Genomic DNA, 14846 nt, shown 5'->3' with positions numbered 1-14846 from the left:
AATTTTATTATTGAAATATAAAAATTTCAGAAAATAAGACGTCGGTCGCAAAGAATGAGTGTATAAAGTGCAGTACTGCCAGCGCATGAGTATTGAGCATTGAGTCATCCTTTCATTTTGCTTAGTAGACATAATTTCTGACAGAAAAATTAATGTAAAATATATTCAAAACAAATAATGAGCCTAACAAATTCTGTATTTTATACTTACTTTATTTTGCACACCTTTTTTGAGTTTTTCCGAAAGAAAGCTACAAATTCTCTTCTCTACCGCTAGAGGCGTTGACGAAATAGGCTGAATTTGTTCGGCTTCATCTTCATTCCAAATTTCTTGTGGCCAGCTGATTTTTTTGTTCAGGTTCAGGTTGATCGTGCAGCCATATTGGTTTGAATTTGTTTGATTATTTCGTTTGAACATTTCAAGCTGAAATTTATAAATCATTTTAAGAAAAAAGTAAAAATCATTGGTATGTTATATTTTAATTAAATCCGAATTTCCCCATTTTCAATCGGCCAATGTTAACTTGTTCAATCGCAATGACCTCTTGAACAATTTCTTTGTTTAGGCAAGAAGCCAAAGCTTGATCGTGCGGTAAACAATGGCCATTTACCAAATAATAGACAAAGTTTTTAGCTTAAGTTTTTAATGTTATTGTCAATTCCTGTTATTATTTATATATTACTCGCGATGTCGATTTCAACATGTATCTTTAGTCAGTTAATGAGATTCTTCTAACATTTTTTTTCTTTTTAGGTTTCGACAGTTGCTGACCTAAAGTGTTTCGTGAGTGGTTGCTAATGTCAGTGTCGGCCACAGAGGGAAGCTTCAAAGGCCATTTTCCTGGGCTTTGAAGCTTTCACCTGCCAGCCCTCTGTCTTTCATGGAACTATGAGCCTAGACTCACTGTCACTGGCGCTGACACAGATCCAATACCTGGTCAACAGCCTCAACAAAAAGAACTATCTTCAATCTAGAAATAGGTTAGAAAATTAAATTTTATTGAAAAACATGATGTTAATTTTGATATTTATTAAAGCATTGAAGAATTAGTTACCATTTATGGTATTGAAGCTGAAAGACATCTTCTTTGTTGCTGTCTTGCTGGAGTTGACTTTGTGGGGTTAGGAAACGGTGAAAGTTCATCATCTGTCAAGTCAAATAACCCAGGCAAGGAGAAGGAAAGAGAGCAGCTTCTGGCTGATTTTTTTGGACATTGCATCACCCAGCCAGCATTCCCTAGTCTTTTGAATAGTGCCCTTGAACAGCCATTGAGAAGCAACTTTACTAGAAGTGTTCAACAACAATTCAAAAGCAATTCGGCAGTTATCAGCAATTTCTGTCGGTTTTTGCGACTGTCACGCAGCCAAGAGGTGGTTCTTAGGATTGCTCTTTTAGAAACATTCAACCCTGAAGCGCGTTCACAGTCTATACTAATTATTCGCCAGAAACTTAGTGAACTATTGAAAAATTTTGCTGATCAAGATAGGAATACTGTCCCGTTGGAAGGAGGACTACAGGTAAAGCGTAAGCAAGTTTAATGTGTTCGTGTATAATTTCTAATGTATTTGTATAGGAATCGTCTCCTGAAGTCATTCACTACATTCTTAGTCGATTGATCAACGAGCCGGATACATTTGGAATAAGCAAAGACCTTTTAGAGGACGTATTGAGCTGCTTGCGCCGTGACTATCCTCGTGAATTGGTCCCTGTGATTTTAGCCCCAATCCTTTACAAGGAGCAAGGGGTAGACTACACTTGTCATAAGATGGCACACGAAACTAACAGTTTGACCAAGAATATGGTCGAAACATCATTGGCCGATTTGATCCTTGAAACTGGATACCCATTCACATCAAGTCTCGAAGAATGCCGTGCAAATATCACGACCTTCGGTTTTCGCGAATTGTCTCCCACATCGGTAGCTCGTGCAATAATCTACATGGTTCGCACGCACAGCGGATTGGACGAACATTCATTAAGACACTTGAGAAATGGTACATCACAATCATGGCCTGAGCAAGAAAGCTCAGGAGATAAAAGCGACGAAGGCCTTCCTACCTCATGGAACATGGAAATATTTGTCCAGGTAGTAGAAATGTTTGTTACTTCTTTATTTTGTATGTTCTTATCCAAAATTGCTCATTTTCAGGTTGTTACGGAGCTGGTGCCAAGTTTAAACTGGAAAGAAATTGTTTCAGAATTGGATCACCCTAGTTTCCTCATAAGAGATAGAGCAGGATTGCGCCTTCTCCTGACGGCCCTACAATTGGGCCTGCAAACACAGGGCGCAACTTTCCCAGCTGAGTTGCTGTATCAATCATGGAACAACGCTGAAGCTCAGCTATCGCTGCTTTCGCAATTAATGAGGAATACGGATCTCTTTTGCATTGCCGACTATCCACACCACGCCATTAATGTCGAAATTCTGAAATCACCCCCTGAACCTGATAACAAGAAGCTTGCCAGTTGGAAATGCCTGGGATTGCTTGAAACTCTTCTCAACTTATTGGAAAACGGCGGGCTTTACAGCCAGGTGCAAGAATTGCTTAAGGAGCCTGTTCAACACTGTCCTGATGTTTTAGTCCTTGGGCTTCTTCAACTGACACAACCAATGACTAAACTCAGACAAGAATTGCTCAGCAGTCTTATTCCTGTTTTTTTGGGCAATCATCCAAACTCTGCCATCATTCTACACCATGTCTGGCATGCACAGTCACCTCTGGTCAAACCTCTGGTTATGCACGCTATGGCTGAGTGGTACATGAGAGCTGAACACGATCAAGCGCGGTTATCAAGAATTCTCGATGTAGCCCAGGACCTAAAGGCTCTATCTATGCTACTAAATGTGCAGCGCTTCCCTTTTGTCATCGATCTCTCGTGTCTAGCATCGCGCCGTGAATATCTCAAACTCGACAAATGGCTGACAGACAAAATGCGTGAACATGGGGAAACCTTCGTTGCAGCATGCGTTAACTTTCTACACCAGAGATGTCCTCAAATCTCCGGGAAAGTTAAAGAAGAAGCTGGTCTAAAGCCCACTCAACTTCCCTCGGACACACTAGCAATCATGTTGTCTTGCCTGCAGGTATGTTTCTTTGTTGTATATCAGATTTTTTAAATTGGTGAAACTAAAATTCTATTTGCATCTTCATAAGGTTTGGACTGGAAATGTGTCTCAAGAACTATCTGATACTATAAATACAATGGTTGCGAATTGCAACGTCCTGAATCGTGCCCGAGCGCAACCCCCACCTGGCGTCTTGAAACCTATCCGTCCTGGCAGTGGAGTTGGAGTTGACGTTTCATTTCCACCAGGAACCTTAAGCAGCCAACTATTTCCGCCTCCTGGAGTTGACTCAACTGGTCTTTCGCCCAGCCTAAGTAGCATGGGTCTAGGTCCACCAACTTCATCTGGATTTGCTGTTAATATTGGGTCCAATACACTCGGAGGAAATACTCCAGCCCCCGGATCACCTGGAAAATTGTTCTCTAGCATGTCTTTGCTAGAAACTGGTAATGAATTACACCATTCGAAATCGACTCATCCAATTCTTATAACTAATATTTATTTACTTGTTTTCCTTTTCAGGAGTCAATCAGCCAACGGTTGTGGGGATGCCAAACAATTCCAACTCGAGTCAGAACCAAAGTACTTTCTCCATTTTTACTTCATTAACTGGAACTGGAGCAATGCCTGGATCATCCAGTACAAATCCACTGGGCATAGGTATTCCATCTTCTATGGCGAGTGGAAGCGGGAACGGTCAATCAAGTATGGGTACGAGCAATATTGGATCTGGTACGGCTGGTTCTCCTGGATCGATTGTCAACGGCCCTGTTCGAGTAGGAATGAATCCTCACCTAGGCCAAGAACGAAGAACCGGGGATGTATCTAGTGCTTTTGCTGACATGCCACAAGCTGTTTCAAAAGTAAGCTAAAAATTTTTTTTATTTTTATTTTCCCCACTCCTAATGGACCCATTCGTGTTTGTGTAACAAAGGATATCGAAGACGAGACAAATAGTTATTTCCAACGGATTTACAACCAATCGCCTTCAACGCCTACCTTGACAGTCGATGAAGTTCTTGAACTTTTGAAGAAGTTTCAACATTCGACTAACCGTCGTGAACGGGAGATATTTGACTGCATGTTGAGGAATCTATTCGAAGAGTATCGTTTCTTCCCTCAGTATCCAGATCGCGAGCTGCACATAACGGCTCAGTTATTTGGTGGAATCATGGAGCATGGTCTCGTCACCTACATGGCTCTGGGAGTGGCACTACGTTACGTACTTGAAGCTGTCCGGAAACCACACGGGACGAAGATGTACTATTTTGGGATCACTGCCTTGGATCGGTTCAGACATAGATTGAAGGAATATCCGCAATATTGTCAGCATTTGGCCAGCATTCCGCATTTTCGAGAGTTTCCGCCGCATCTAATCGAGTACATCGATAATGGCTCCCGTGGCGTCGAGCCACCCAATCGTCCTCATGGTCCAGTCTTACCTCAAGTGACGACAGCTGCCAAAACCACTACTCCGACAACGCCAACTACAACAGTTGCTGGTAAAACGACCTCTACTGCTGCACCTATGAGTGGTCGACCGTCAATAGCAAACGCGACCAACATCGACACATTGCTGGTTGCTTCGGAGAAAGACGTCTTAATTGTAGACCCACCAGAGAGCGTCCAAGACAAAGTCAGCTTCATATTTAATAATCTGAGTCAATTAAACCTGACGCCAAAGTGCGAAGAATTGCGTGACATTGTGGGTGAAGAACACTGGTCTTGGGTAGCCCAGTATCTGGTGATGAAAAGAGCTTCAATTGAACCAAATTTTCACACACTCTATTCAAACTTCCTTGACACACTGAAGCTATCCGAGCTCAGTCGACTTGTCATTGGTGAGACGTTCCGCAATATCAAGGTACTCCTTCGTAGTGACAAGGGAATAGCAAATTTCTCAGATCGCACACTGTTGAAAAATCTTGGTCATTGGCTTGGACTTTTGATGCTATCTAAAAACCGGCCGATTCTACAGGTAATTCATTATTTTATTTTTAAATTGTGTACCAATTTAGCTAAACTGCTACTTTATTTAATATTCAGGGAGATATTGATTTGAAATCAATTCTAGTCGAAGCGTATCATAAAGGGCAACAAGAACTTCTGTACGTCGTACCATTCGTGGCGAAAGTCTTAGAGTCATGTGCTAAGAGCAAAGTGTTCAAACCACCCAATCCATGGACCCTAGGAATCATGAATGTTTTGGCAGAACTACATCAGGAGCCTGACTTGAAGCTTAATCTTAAATTTGAAGTCGAAGTTCTTTGCAAAACTCTAGCCATTGATATTCACGATCTTAAGCCTGGAGTAGTCTTCAAGGATCACAATCGTCTGTCACGTTTGGAACCGCAGTTGTCCCAGCCGCAATTACAGCAAATGTATCAACCAGCACCACAATTGCAAATCATTCAGCAGCAGCAGCAGCAGCAACTTCAACAGCAGCAACAACAGCAGCAGCAACAACAACAACAACAGCAGCAGCAACAACAACAACAACAACAGCAGCAGCAGCAGCAACAACAACAGCAGCAGCAGCAGCAGCCACCACCACCACCGCCACAACTTGCTGGCTCACCTGCGCAACAAATGCAATCCCAGCCTGGCACAACTACTCCAACACCAGCTCACGCAATTCAAGGCCCTCCTGATCCGAGGTTTTCTTATTTGGACATCAATGTCACTTCGTTGGCCGGACTAGCTCAGCATCTAGTAGTTAATAATAACATACCGCTGTTGACGGCGCATCCGAATTTAAGGATCCTTATCCGACCAGCTGTTGAACGAGCTGTTCAAGAGTGTATTCATCCAGTTGTTGATTGGTCTATGAAAATAGCCTTGACCACTTGCGAGCAAATCATAAAGAAAGACTTTTCACTCGACGCGGATGACACCCGCATGCGCGCTGCTGCTCATCACATGGTTCGCAGTCTCAGTGCAGGTATGCCTCGTTTAAATTTGTTGACGTATATAGAATTTATATTAAAATTGTGTATATTTAGGCACGGCATTGATTCGCTGCCGAGATCATTTGCTATTGACGATTGCAAATAATCTCAAGACAGCATTTTCTGCTGCCTTGCAGAGGAGCACCAGCCCTCAACAGAAGGAGTTGGTTGAACAAGCAGCCACTTTGACCGCTCAAGATAACGTTGAACCAGCGTGTGCGTTTATCCAAAAGACGGCCGTAGAGAAATCCATTTCGGAAATCGATAAACGCCTTGCCACGGAATTCGATTTACGCAAGCACGCTCGAAACGAAGGCAGGAGATACTACGACCCCGCTGTTTTCGCCTATCAGGTACACACATCTCTTATTTTACGTCTGGATAACTAAACGTTTCAAAAATACATCTTTTATTATTCAGGCTGATCGGATGCCGGAACCCATTCGTTTGAAAATGAGTGGCGTTACACCCCAACAAGCTGCCGTATATGAGGAGTTTGCCCGATACATCCCTGGATTCTTACCTGTCACCGAACGAGATGCAGCCATGCTTGTGCCTAAGATGATCCCCACGTTTACCAACGATGAAATTGGGGTCATTTTGGAAAAAGTCGCCATGGAATTGGAGCGTTTCTTGCAATCACTGTTGCCATTGGGCAGCTCAACACAAGCAGTTGCGATTGGTTCCCTATTGGAAGCTGTCATTTTGGCTCGTTCTTCACGTGAACACGGAGCACATATTACTTTACTTCAAAAAGCTTTTGAAGGACTGGTGGAGAGCCTGACTAGTTTCGCTACGACCGGAAATGATCCGGAAGCCGTCGTCCGTTTCCGCGACGCACATTTGCTGGTTTTGAAAGCCTTGCAAGATCCCCAGGCTTATGGTCAGTAAATCTAAATGATAATTTTTTATTATTATTACTTGATAAATATTGTTTATATAATTCTTTATTTTTCACATTTTTCCTGTTTTTAGGACCTCAATGGACTAATCGTCAGGTGACGCGATGCTGGGCCGAATGTCGAGAAGAGTTTCGATACAATCTCGATATTCTTGACTGCCTTGTGCGAGCTCATCTCATAAACTTGCAGCAATTTGACATGCAACTAGCTTCTGTGTTAGAGCAAGCCCTTAATGCTGGCATTGGATCTTCTATATTAGCACTTGGCTTTGCTATGCAATTGGTGCATGTCTATCTTCTCGAGGGACCCGCGTCTGGCGCTCCCGTGGTCATCACTGAAAACGACTTGGCGAACACAATTGAAATTTTGACACGTATCGCTGCTCACGCTAGGTATTTTTGAACCGTGTGCATTTTCTATTCGATCGATTGAGATTTTATGTTATTTTTCTGTCATAGGCAACCCCCAGATGGTCTAGCAACTATTTTGGAATTGCTACGAGCTGGCCATGAGACCGGTCTAATGGATCGTGCCACTGGCGGTCCAGGTGGACCAACGGCTTTGATTCATTCTGGAATTGCTCAGGCACGCGATTATGACGATCCCCATGGATTGCCCGAAAAGACCGAATACCTTCTGCAGGAGTGGGTAGCTATGTATCATCTACCTAACGCTGGACGGGATTCGTCTAAAGCTTTTGGTCACTTCGTCACCCAAATGAGTCTACACGGAGTGTTGAAAACCGATGATTTGATCACACGCTTTTTCCGACTGTGCACTCAATTTTGCGTTGATATCTCATATCGAGCATTGGCTTCCGAACCGACTGCCGACCTGATCCGCAGTAAAGCGTTTCACACTCTGGATGCTTATGTCCGATTAATTGCTTTACTCATTAAGCACTCTGGTGACGCAAACAACGGCGTTACAAAAGTAAATCTCCTCAACAAAGTACGTAAATGATTTGTATTTCGACTTTCAACTACTAATGGCCGAATTGTCAAATTGCTTAGGTTTTAGGGATCGTTGCAGGAGTTCTGCTACAAGATCAAGAAGTTCGCGGTGCGGAATTCCAGCAATTGGCTTATCATCGTATCCTCATAATGTTGTTTCTTGAGTTAAATGCGCCCGAACAAGTACTTGATTCCATCAATTTCCAAGTAAATCTTTAAATTATATAATGGTAGAAATGTCACTTGAATTATTTGCTAATTTTTTGTTTCTTTGTTGGCAAAGGTTTTGACGGCTTTCTGTCATACACTGCACATTCTGAGACCAGCGAAGGCCCCAGGCTTTGCGTATGCCTGGCTAGAAATTGTTTCGCATAGGGTTTTCATTGGGCGATTGCTGTCGATTACTCCCCAACAGAAAGGATGGGGGATGTATGCTCAACTGTTGATCGACTTATTCAAGTTTTTGGCCCCATTTCTACGGAACGCCGAACTGAGCAAGCCCGTCTCAATGTTATACAAAGGAACACTGCGCGTCCTGCTGGTTTTGTTGCATGACTTTCCCGAATTCCTTTGCGACTATCATTATGGATTCTGTGATGTGATTCCTCCCAATTGCATTCAAATGAGAAATTTGATTTTGTCGGCGTTCCCACGCAATATGCGTCTGCCTGATCCATTCACGCCCAATCTCAAAGTGGACATGTTACCGGAAATCAGTCACGCTCCACGTGTACTGACTCATTTCGCAGCAATGATCCAGCCGCCTACGCTCAAAAAGGATTTGGACTCGTACCTGAAAACGCGCGGACCAGTTACGTTTCTTTCGGAGTTACGAAGTGTAGTTCAGGTTCACGTTTCTTCGATTAATCTTCACGTAAGAAATAATTTTTCTGTTAACAATACTATTCTTTTTACTAACGTCGCTGACAACACTTAATTTAGGTTTCACCTGAACCTGGAATGCACTATAATTTGCCCTTGCTGAACGCATTGGTCTTGTACGTTGGCACCCAGGCCATACAATCGATACAGACCAAAGGATTATCTCCGTCAATGGCGACTATTGGCCACTCTTCTTACATGGATATCTTCCAGAGTTTAGCCGTCAACCTTGACACGGAAGGGCGTTACTTGTTCATCAACGCCATTGCTAATCAATTGCGCTATCCTAATAGCCACACGCACTACTTCAGCTGCGTTCTGCTTTGCCTTTTCGCAGAAGCAAATTCTGAGGCGATTCAAGAACAAATTACTAGGTACGTGACTGGTTCTTGTGTTTCATTCTCGTACAACCATTTTGTGATTCACGTATAATAATTTTTCTCTTTTATCTTGACTCCTAAATAGGGTCCTGCTGGAGAGGCTCATTGTCAATCGACCGCACCCATGGGGATTACTCATTACATTCATTGAATTGATAAAGAACCCTGTTTTCAAATTTTGGAATCACGAATTCGTCCACTGCGCCCCGGAAATCGAAAAACTTTTTGAATCGGTGGCTCGATCATGCATGGTGGTCCAAAAACAAACTCCTCGGGATGCAGAAAACCACGATTGATTAATTGAGTTCACCGACTACTTATGTACAGTTTGTGCGTGTGCTCATCTTCTCAACCAATGTTTGTTTGGATTTTTCCTACACCCTTTGGCGGTGCGTGGTGAATTGTGTCAGAACATGTCCATTTAGTTTTTTTGAACGAATGTATTATTCTTTTCTCTTTATTTGAACCCCCAGTTTTCGCTCATTTTCTCCTTCTTTCTTTGGTATCGAGTTCATCTTTCTCGCTTTCCCCCCTCGGGTCTGCATTCACTGTGGGTTTTCCATGTAGTAATGTTCACTTTTAATAATACACACGAAGCAAATGGACGTATTCAAGACTTGAAAAGAGTTTTCGTATATTATCGAAGGGAAAATTCGGCCTGTGCTTCTACATATCTGTACAAAGTATATAGTACAAAACTAAATTTGAATTGGAAATCGGGAAAAGACGGCTTCTAACATTGGAATTTACGAAGGTATATTTATATTGTTAGGGTGATTTAAAGGTTTGACATCTTTTAATTTTTAAAAGCACGGTAACTATACATGGTCAAATTGTCTTAACTGTACGAGTGTAAGTAGGACTATAGAGACAAATCAAAGTTGACCTAGACTTGTGTTGATTTGGCGGAGCACAGTTCAAATAATGAACCTCCTTACAGGTGACACTGTAGATCGGCATTATCTTGTTCTACATACGGTGGTGGTGGTTCGTCTGGATATTGTTCTTCAATCCCTGGTGTATTGGCAAGTTCAGTGTCTTTTGTTGGAGGTGGAAATTCCCAAGCCGTAATCTAAATCAATAGAACAAACGTTAAGTACTAAGCCTTGATGGATAATTTTTTTAACTTTTACCGGTCTTCCGCCTGTTGGCAAGTTGTCACCACCCACCACAAAGATAGATGACAATCGCGGGCGGATTCCTGCAGATTCTCTATTTGGCCGACTGCACGCCAGAGTAGACAAAACAAAGCTTGTGGTCGCTCCGATTACTGATAAGTTACACGGTAATGAATGAATCAGCACAAATGAATAAAGTGAAATTATGATTTTAAACTAACCTCCGGACACCAGTAGCAACAGATGTAGTGTACGTCCTAATTGAATATCGTAACCTAGACGTTGATACGTTGATTTTTATAAGTATTTAAAGCGCACTGGAAAGAATAAGTGATAATATTTTTCAAACTACCGCAGTATCCGTGTTTAATATTTTCGCAAGAAGGGCCGTTCTCAATAGGTCCATAACACGAATTAGTAGTGTTCTCCGTCGAGGAAGTCAGTTGAACAAATGGTGTAGTAGTTTGAAATTCGCTGGCTGTCGTCATCGTTGATGTAGTCTTTGTAATATTAAATGTAGGTAGCCCGTCATCATCTTCGCAGTTGTATTCCCAAAAATCTTCACAACAAAGAGCAGCTTGGGATCCCAACCAACTCAATGAAGCCAGAGTCAATGCCATGAATAGGGACACAAGGCAAAAGCACAGCATGGTCACCGTACTAATACCAAAAGGGCAAAATTAAACATCAATATAATCAGATCATTCTAAAAGGTTGAAAGTAACATAGAGCTAGTTTAAACTAACCAGAGCTCTCCTAATATATGTACCTGTATAGTCCTTTTGTTTTTGCCAAGCCGAGACACACCGAACCCGTAATGACAAAGAAGGTACCACACCATAAACCTGTTATACGATCAGTTTCAAACTGGATAAAACATTTTCAAGATAATAGATGTAACCCAGTTTTTTACGCTTACCTGGTTGAGCTTCCGACAAAATCGAGTGATTCGTAAATTGCACCATCTAGCATCAACGACATAAATATAAATGTGCTGTATAACTTAAAAACTTGCTAGTGTTATCGCTAATTTTTAGACCTGAAGGAGGACGCAGACTATGCCAAGCAAAATGTGGGCTGCACTAAAGTGGAGTAACGTTTTTTCGAATCTGAGATCCCCTGATCGGACACCATGTCGTCGTCGTCGGTGATGAGGATGTCGGTGTCGGCGATGTCGATGTTGCCGACTGTTTCGACTTGGGCTTGATCCGCTTGAATGAATGGGGAGAGCATCAGACACGCGCCTTGTAGTGCTTCCTTCCTGATTGTTGTTTGTTTCGCTGGAATTTGGCAAATCGACATTAACTGCTAACTCTTCTTGTGGACCGTCCATGATTGTGTTCTGATAGAACTCGACTATAAAAATGTAAATTAATTTGATATTCCTGAAATAAAGTAGAATATATAATTCACGTTACCCAAAGCGCGAGCCAAAGCGTATAAGTGAACTTACAAAATATTTTACTAGTTGAATTTTCTGGCTTTGAGGTGAATGCCAACTACATTGACTCTTGGGTAATCACGAAGGATCAAATGTGAACTGGTTTGACGATAAGGATCTATAAGATAAGAAGTAGTGACGATAATGGTTCGCGATTTGACTGCGCGAGCACGCTATCTGACAAAATACATAAATACATTTCGTGTCAATAAATGTTCAAAGCAGGTCTGTATTGCTTAAGTTTCACTATCTTCTTGAAATACATCGTGCACGCAAATTAAACTATCAAGGAAAATGTAGCATGATCGGGAAAAAATAGGGCAACGAGCAAAGTTTCCCAGCACTTGCTCTACAATTTACGAAGAATATAAAATAAAGGCATCATAATAAGAAATTAAAAAAAAAAAATGAGGAAAAACAAACAGAATTTACGTATTATCAACATCAAGAACAAAATCGTCCAAAGAGAGCAAGGGCATAGTGATGGCACGTTTTGCGATGATGTGAGTCGGCTTATCGGCTCCAGGCAAAGTTGAACTTGGTGTGCTGTTAAGAGCCTTTTCCTTCGCTATTGCCAGGTAACGACTCATGGTTGGCGATAGAAGAGGACGCTTCGGGAACATTTGAGATGCATTAGTCGGTCTGGTCACAGTCACACGACTGACATAAGTCACGTTGAGACGAAACCGGCTGTTCACTCCCTGCTTGATGGATACATTTGTGACGTTTGCGGTCTTGTTGATCCGAATACCCGGAGTTAAATCGATAATCGGAACGGCCGTGATTGGTACTTTGGTCGAATTTAAATGTGTGCTCAATGTCTTGTTGGGGAATGTAGAATTGAGAGGAGCAATAACAATCGCTGGAATCACTTTGACTGAGGCAGGAGCAGCACTTTGAGTGACCGGTGGAGTAAGCAACTGGTCATTGCTCTTCTCGGTGGCAACAGTTGATAAACTAGGAGGAGTAGTCGTGGAAAATTGTTGCTGTGATGTCTCCTCTGTCGGCGATGAAATCGTTGTGGATGGGCGGTTACGATAAAGATTGTTCACCGAAGGACTTCGACACTCGACTCCAATAAAATCAGCGATAAAGTTAGCAATACACCAGTAAATAAGGAGCTTCATTATACAAGTTGAATGAGTTACACGCTTTTACCGATCTGTTAAATAACTGATTTTAACCGGAGAACTGTGTAAGTGTAATTATTTGAATTACCACTTTGGAATGAAGTTGACTCGAGCATTCGATCTCAAGGAATGTGACCACTCCACAGAAAATGTGTTGATTTATAGGAATCTATGATGGGCACTGGTCGAAGAGCGGAAAGAGAAGTAGGTCAATGGAAAAAAGAGGGACGCAATAGCTAAGATTTTTCGAGGCCCCTTATTCCGGATAAGCAATGGATGCAATGAATCATGTATCACCTGATCTGATCTGCTTGACATTATAAGAAAAATTTTTACGTACTCCGATTCATTGACAAGGTCAATAAATATTGAAAAGATGGGATGACCTCGAAAAGTGACCATGACTAGGCTACTGTCCTTAAAGGTCGAAAGAATTTACCACGAGATCGTCTAGGGATTTAAAGCTAGCTAATGATAATTTCTCATCACATTCACATAAAAAAATATATTTTATATCATTCGACAAAAAAAAACCGCCATTACTTGCAAACGCTAGAGCGGGAACAGATTATTTCTTTCTTGCACATAGGCCCAATAAAGCGGAGGCAAATGCCTTTGGTCAGCCAACAGCCAAGCCAAGTGAGACAGCATATACTATAAGACAGCAGCTTAGAAAATACAACACCAATCTGTTGATCTCAATCTCAGTAAACATGAAGAAGAGTTGTATGGTTAGAACTGAATATCGAAGTCACATATTCATGGACATTGAACTGTAGTCCTTTGAGGCGACCTCAAGTGACCCTTACTGAGATCATTTTTCTTTCACGCCTATACTGGAGACTGGAGCTGACATTCTCTTCAAAGTTGACAATAGAGAAAAAAGGGGAAGCGATTCTACCAGGTATAGTGTACTATACCTCCTGTTATAGGACTTAACAAAAGGAAGATTTGGCATATTGTGGGTCCCATGTTCACTATGCGACGGACTCGCCTTACTGCCTCAGACGATGAGAAAACATCCATCGTGTTTATACTTGACATAAACATGTTTTCAAAGAATGATTTGAGATTTAAGATTGTACCGATTAAGCTAGGTTAAGAAGCTTGGAGTGCATGTACATTTACTCGTCAGCCGTAAAACGTTTGAGTAAACGAAATAGAACTAAAGTGTTCAAAGTCTACACAAAATCGGATTGGAGATTTTTGAAGTAAATTTACCAAAGATTAACACAAAAGAAAACATCGAATTAACTCAGCAAAACCCCCCAAAAGTCACTCGACTTTAAACAGTTTTATCCTTAGTTATTGCTGATTGGTAATATTACGGATATGACCTAGAATGAATAAGTAGTATATTTCTTGCTACTTCCGTTGAAGTAACATTAAATAATAATGCGACTGAGAAGTAAACACAAGTAAACATCAATTCGCCTTCAATGGCTTATTGTCTTATGTGAATTTGCACTAAGTGATTTTTTCAAATGTTCCATCCATTCTGATATCAAATTTTTGCTCCGTTTCCTAGCAAAAATAAAATTACAGTACGAATCAATATAAAATTTAATATTTGAAAAATGCTGCAGATGCTGTTGTGGCATTCTAACTTGTTCTTTGGTGACGGCATAAAGACTTTGATGTGTACCTGTGCCGCACGTTGGTACTGTTACACTGCTTGTTCACTAAAATACGGCCATTCAACTCATGTAAAAATCACCTTCAACTCAACCCTCCACTAACAAATTTTTAAGCATCTGGTGTCTCCATAAGACTGTAAGGTCGCTATCGACTTTGGTACACGAACACTTGACAAGAAAAAAGTAATTTTTATACTATTAATAAATGATAATATTATTAAATAAATGTGACGAAAAAAATTATTTTCCTTTTACAATAGCTTTTTCCCTTTAGGCTTACGGGTAGATAGGCCTAAGTCTTAAAAAATAATTATGAACATTTGATGATTAAATTATTCTGTTGCAACACAAATTTGCATCGTTTCGAATACAAAAATTAATAATAAAT

General features: G+C 41.3%; 3 protein-coding genes across 4 annotated transcripts; 1 reads left to right on the top strand and 2 right to left on the bottom strand.

The window, feature by feature from the left end:
• Positions 1-307: 307 nt before the first annotated feature.
• LOC124321051 (CCR4-NOT transcription complex subunit 1-like) lies at positions 308-9737 on the top strand. Its single transcript, XM_046783961.1, has 17 exons — positions 308-466; positions 754-980; positions 1037-1517; positions 1574-2086; positions 2150-3085; positions 3156-3513; positions 3590-3930; positions 4002-5045; positions 5114-6008; positions 6070-6368; positions 6436-6898; positions 6991-7309; positions 7376-7868; positions 7931-8077; positions 8154-8744; positions 8813-9126; positions 9218-9737. Exons 2-17 carry the CDS (start codon positions 889-891, stop codon positions 9426-9428), a joined length of 7497 nt encoding a protein of 2498 aa, XP_046639917.1. The 5' UTR covers positions 308-466; positions 754-888; the 3' UTR covers positions 9429-9737.
• Positions 9515-11771, bottom strand: LOC124321055. 2 transcript variants are annotated; one of them, XM_046783964.1, is made up of 8 exons: positions 11669-11771; positions 11290-11606; positions 11170-11215; positions 11020-11095; positions 10603-10910; positions 10472-10525; positions 10266-10402; positions 9515-10204 (listed from the first exon to the last, which is right to left on the bottom strand). In XM_046783964.1, exons 2-8 carry the CDS (start codon positions 11581-11583, stop codon positions 10067-10069), a joined length of 1053 nt encoding a protein of 350 aa, XP_046639920.1. In that variant the 5' UTR covers positions 11584-11606; positions 11669-11771; the 3' UTR covers positions 9515-10066. The 2 variants fall into 2 exon arrangements, with proteins under 2 accessions (XP_046639920.1, XP_046639921.1); XM_046783965.1 differs by having other exon boundaries at positions 11290-11635; positions 11704-11755.
• On the bottom strand, positions 11721-14627 carry LOC124321060. The gene is made up of 2 exons (XM_046783971.1): positions 12124-14627; positions 11721-11809 (listed from the first exon to the last, which is right to left on the bottom strand). The coding sequence occupies exons 1-2, from the start codon at positions 12816-12818 to the stop codon at positions 11770-11772; spliced, it is 735 nt and encodes a 244-aa protein (XP_046639927.1). The 5' UTR covers positions 12819-14627; the 3' UTR covers positions 11721-11769.
• Positions 14628-14846: the final 219 nt, after the last annotated feature.

The sequence above is a fragment of the Daphnia pulicaria genome, chromosome 1, assembly GCF_021234035.1.
Source record: "Daphnia pulicaria isolate SC F1-1A chromosome 1, SC_F0-13Bv2, whole genome shotgun sequence".
In the NCBI taxonomy this organism is placed as follows: Eukaryota; Metazoa; Arthropoda; class Branchiopoda; order Diplostraca; family Daphniidae; genus Daphnia; species Daphnia pulicaria.
The sequence above is the reverse complement of the archived record's forward strand: the minus strand, read 5'-3'. Positions and strand labels throughout refer to the sequence as shown.

What these genes read in the sequence shown, in the direction of transcription:
- LOC124321055 (XM_046783964.1), bottom strand. Translation starts at nt 11,583, where the DNA reads ATGGACGGTCCACAAGAAGAGTTAGCAGTTAATGTCGATTTGCCAAAT. An exon ending in GTTGCTACTGGTGTCCGGAG is followed by an intron (nt 10,403 to 10,471) that starts GTTAGTTTAAAA and finishes GTAACTTATCAG; the next exon opens with TAATCGGAGCGACCACAAGC. An exon ending in TGCCAACAGGCGGAAGACCG is followed by an intron (nt 10,205 to 10,265) that starts GTAAAAGTTAAA and finishes CTATTGATTTAG; the next exon opens with ATTACGGCTTGGGAATTTCC.
- LOC124321051 (XM_046783961.1), top strand. Translation starts at nt 889, where the DNA reads ATGAGCCTAGACTCACTGTCACTGGCGCTGACACAGATCCAATACCTG. An exon ending in CGTTGGAAGGAGGACTACAG is followed by an intron (nt 1,518 to 1,573) that starts GTAAAGCGTAAG and finishes GTATTTGTATAG; the next exon opens with GAATCGTCTCCTGAAGTCAT. An exon ending in AAAACCGGCCGATTCTACAG is followed by an intron (nt 5,046 to 5,113) that starts GTAATTCATTAT and finishes TTTAATATTCAG; the next exon opens with GGAGATATTGATTTGAAATC.
- LOC124321060 (XM_046783971.1), bottom strand. Translation starts at nt 12,818, where the DNA reads ATGAAGCTCCTTATTTACTGGTGTATTGCTAACTTTATCGCTGATTTT. An exon ending in GTTCTTGATGTTGATAATAC is followed by an intron (nt 11,810 to 12,123) that starts GTAAATTCTGTT and finishes CTTATCTTATAG; the next exon opens with ATCCTTATCGTCAAACCAGT.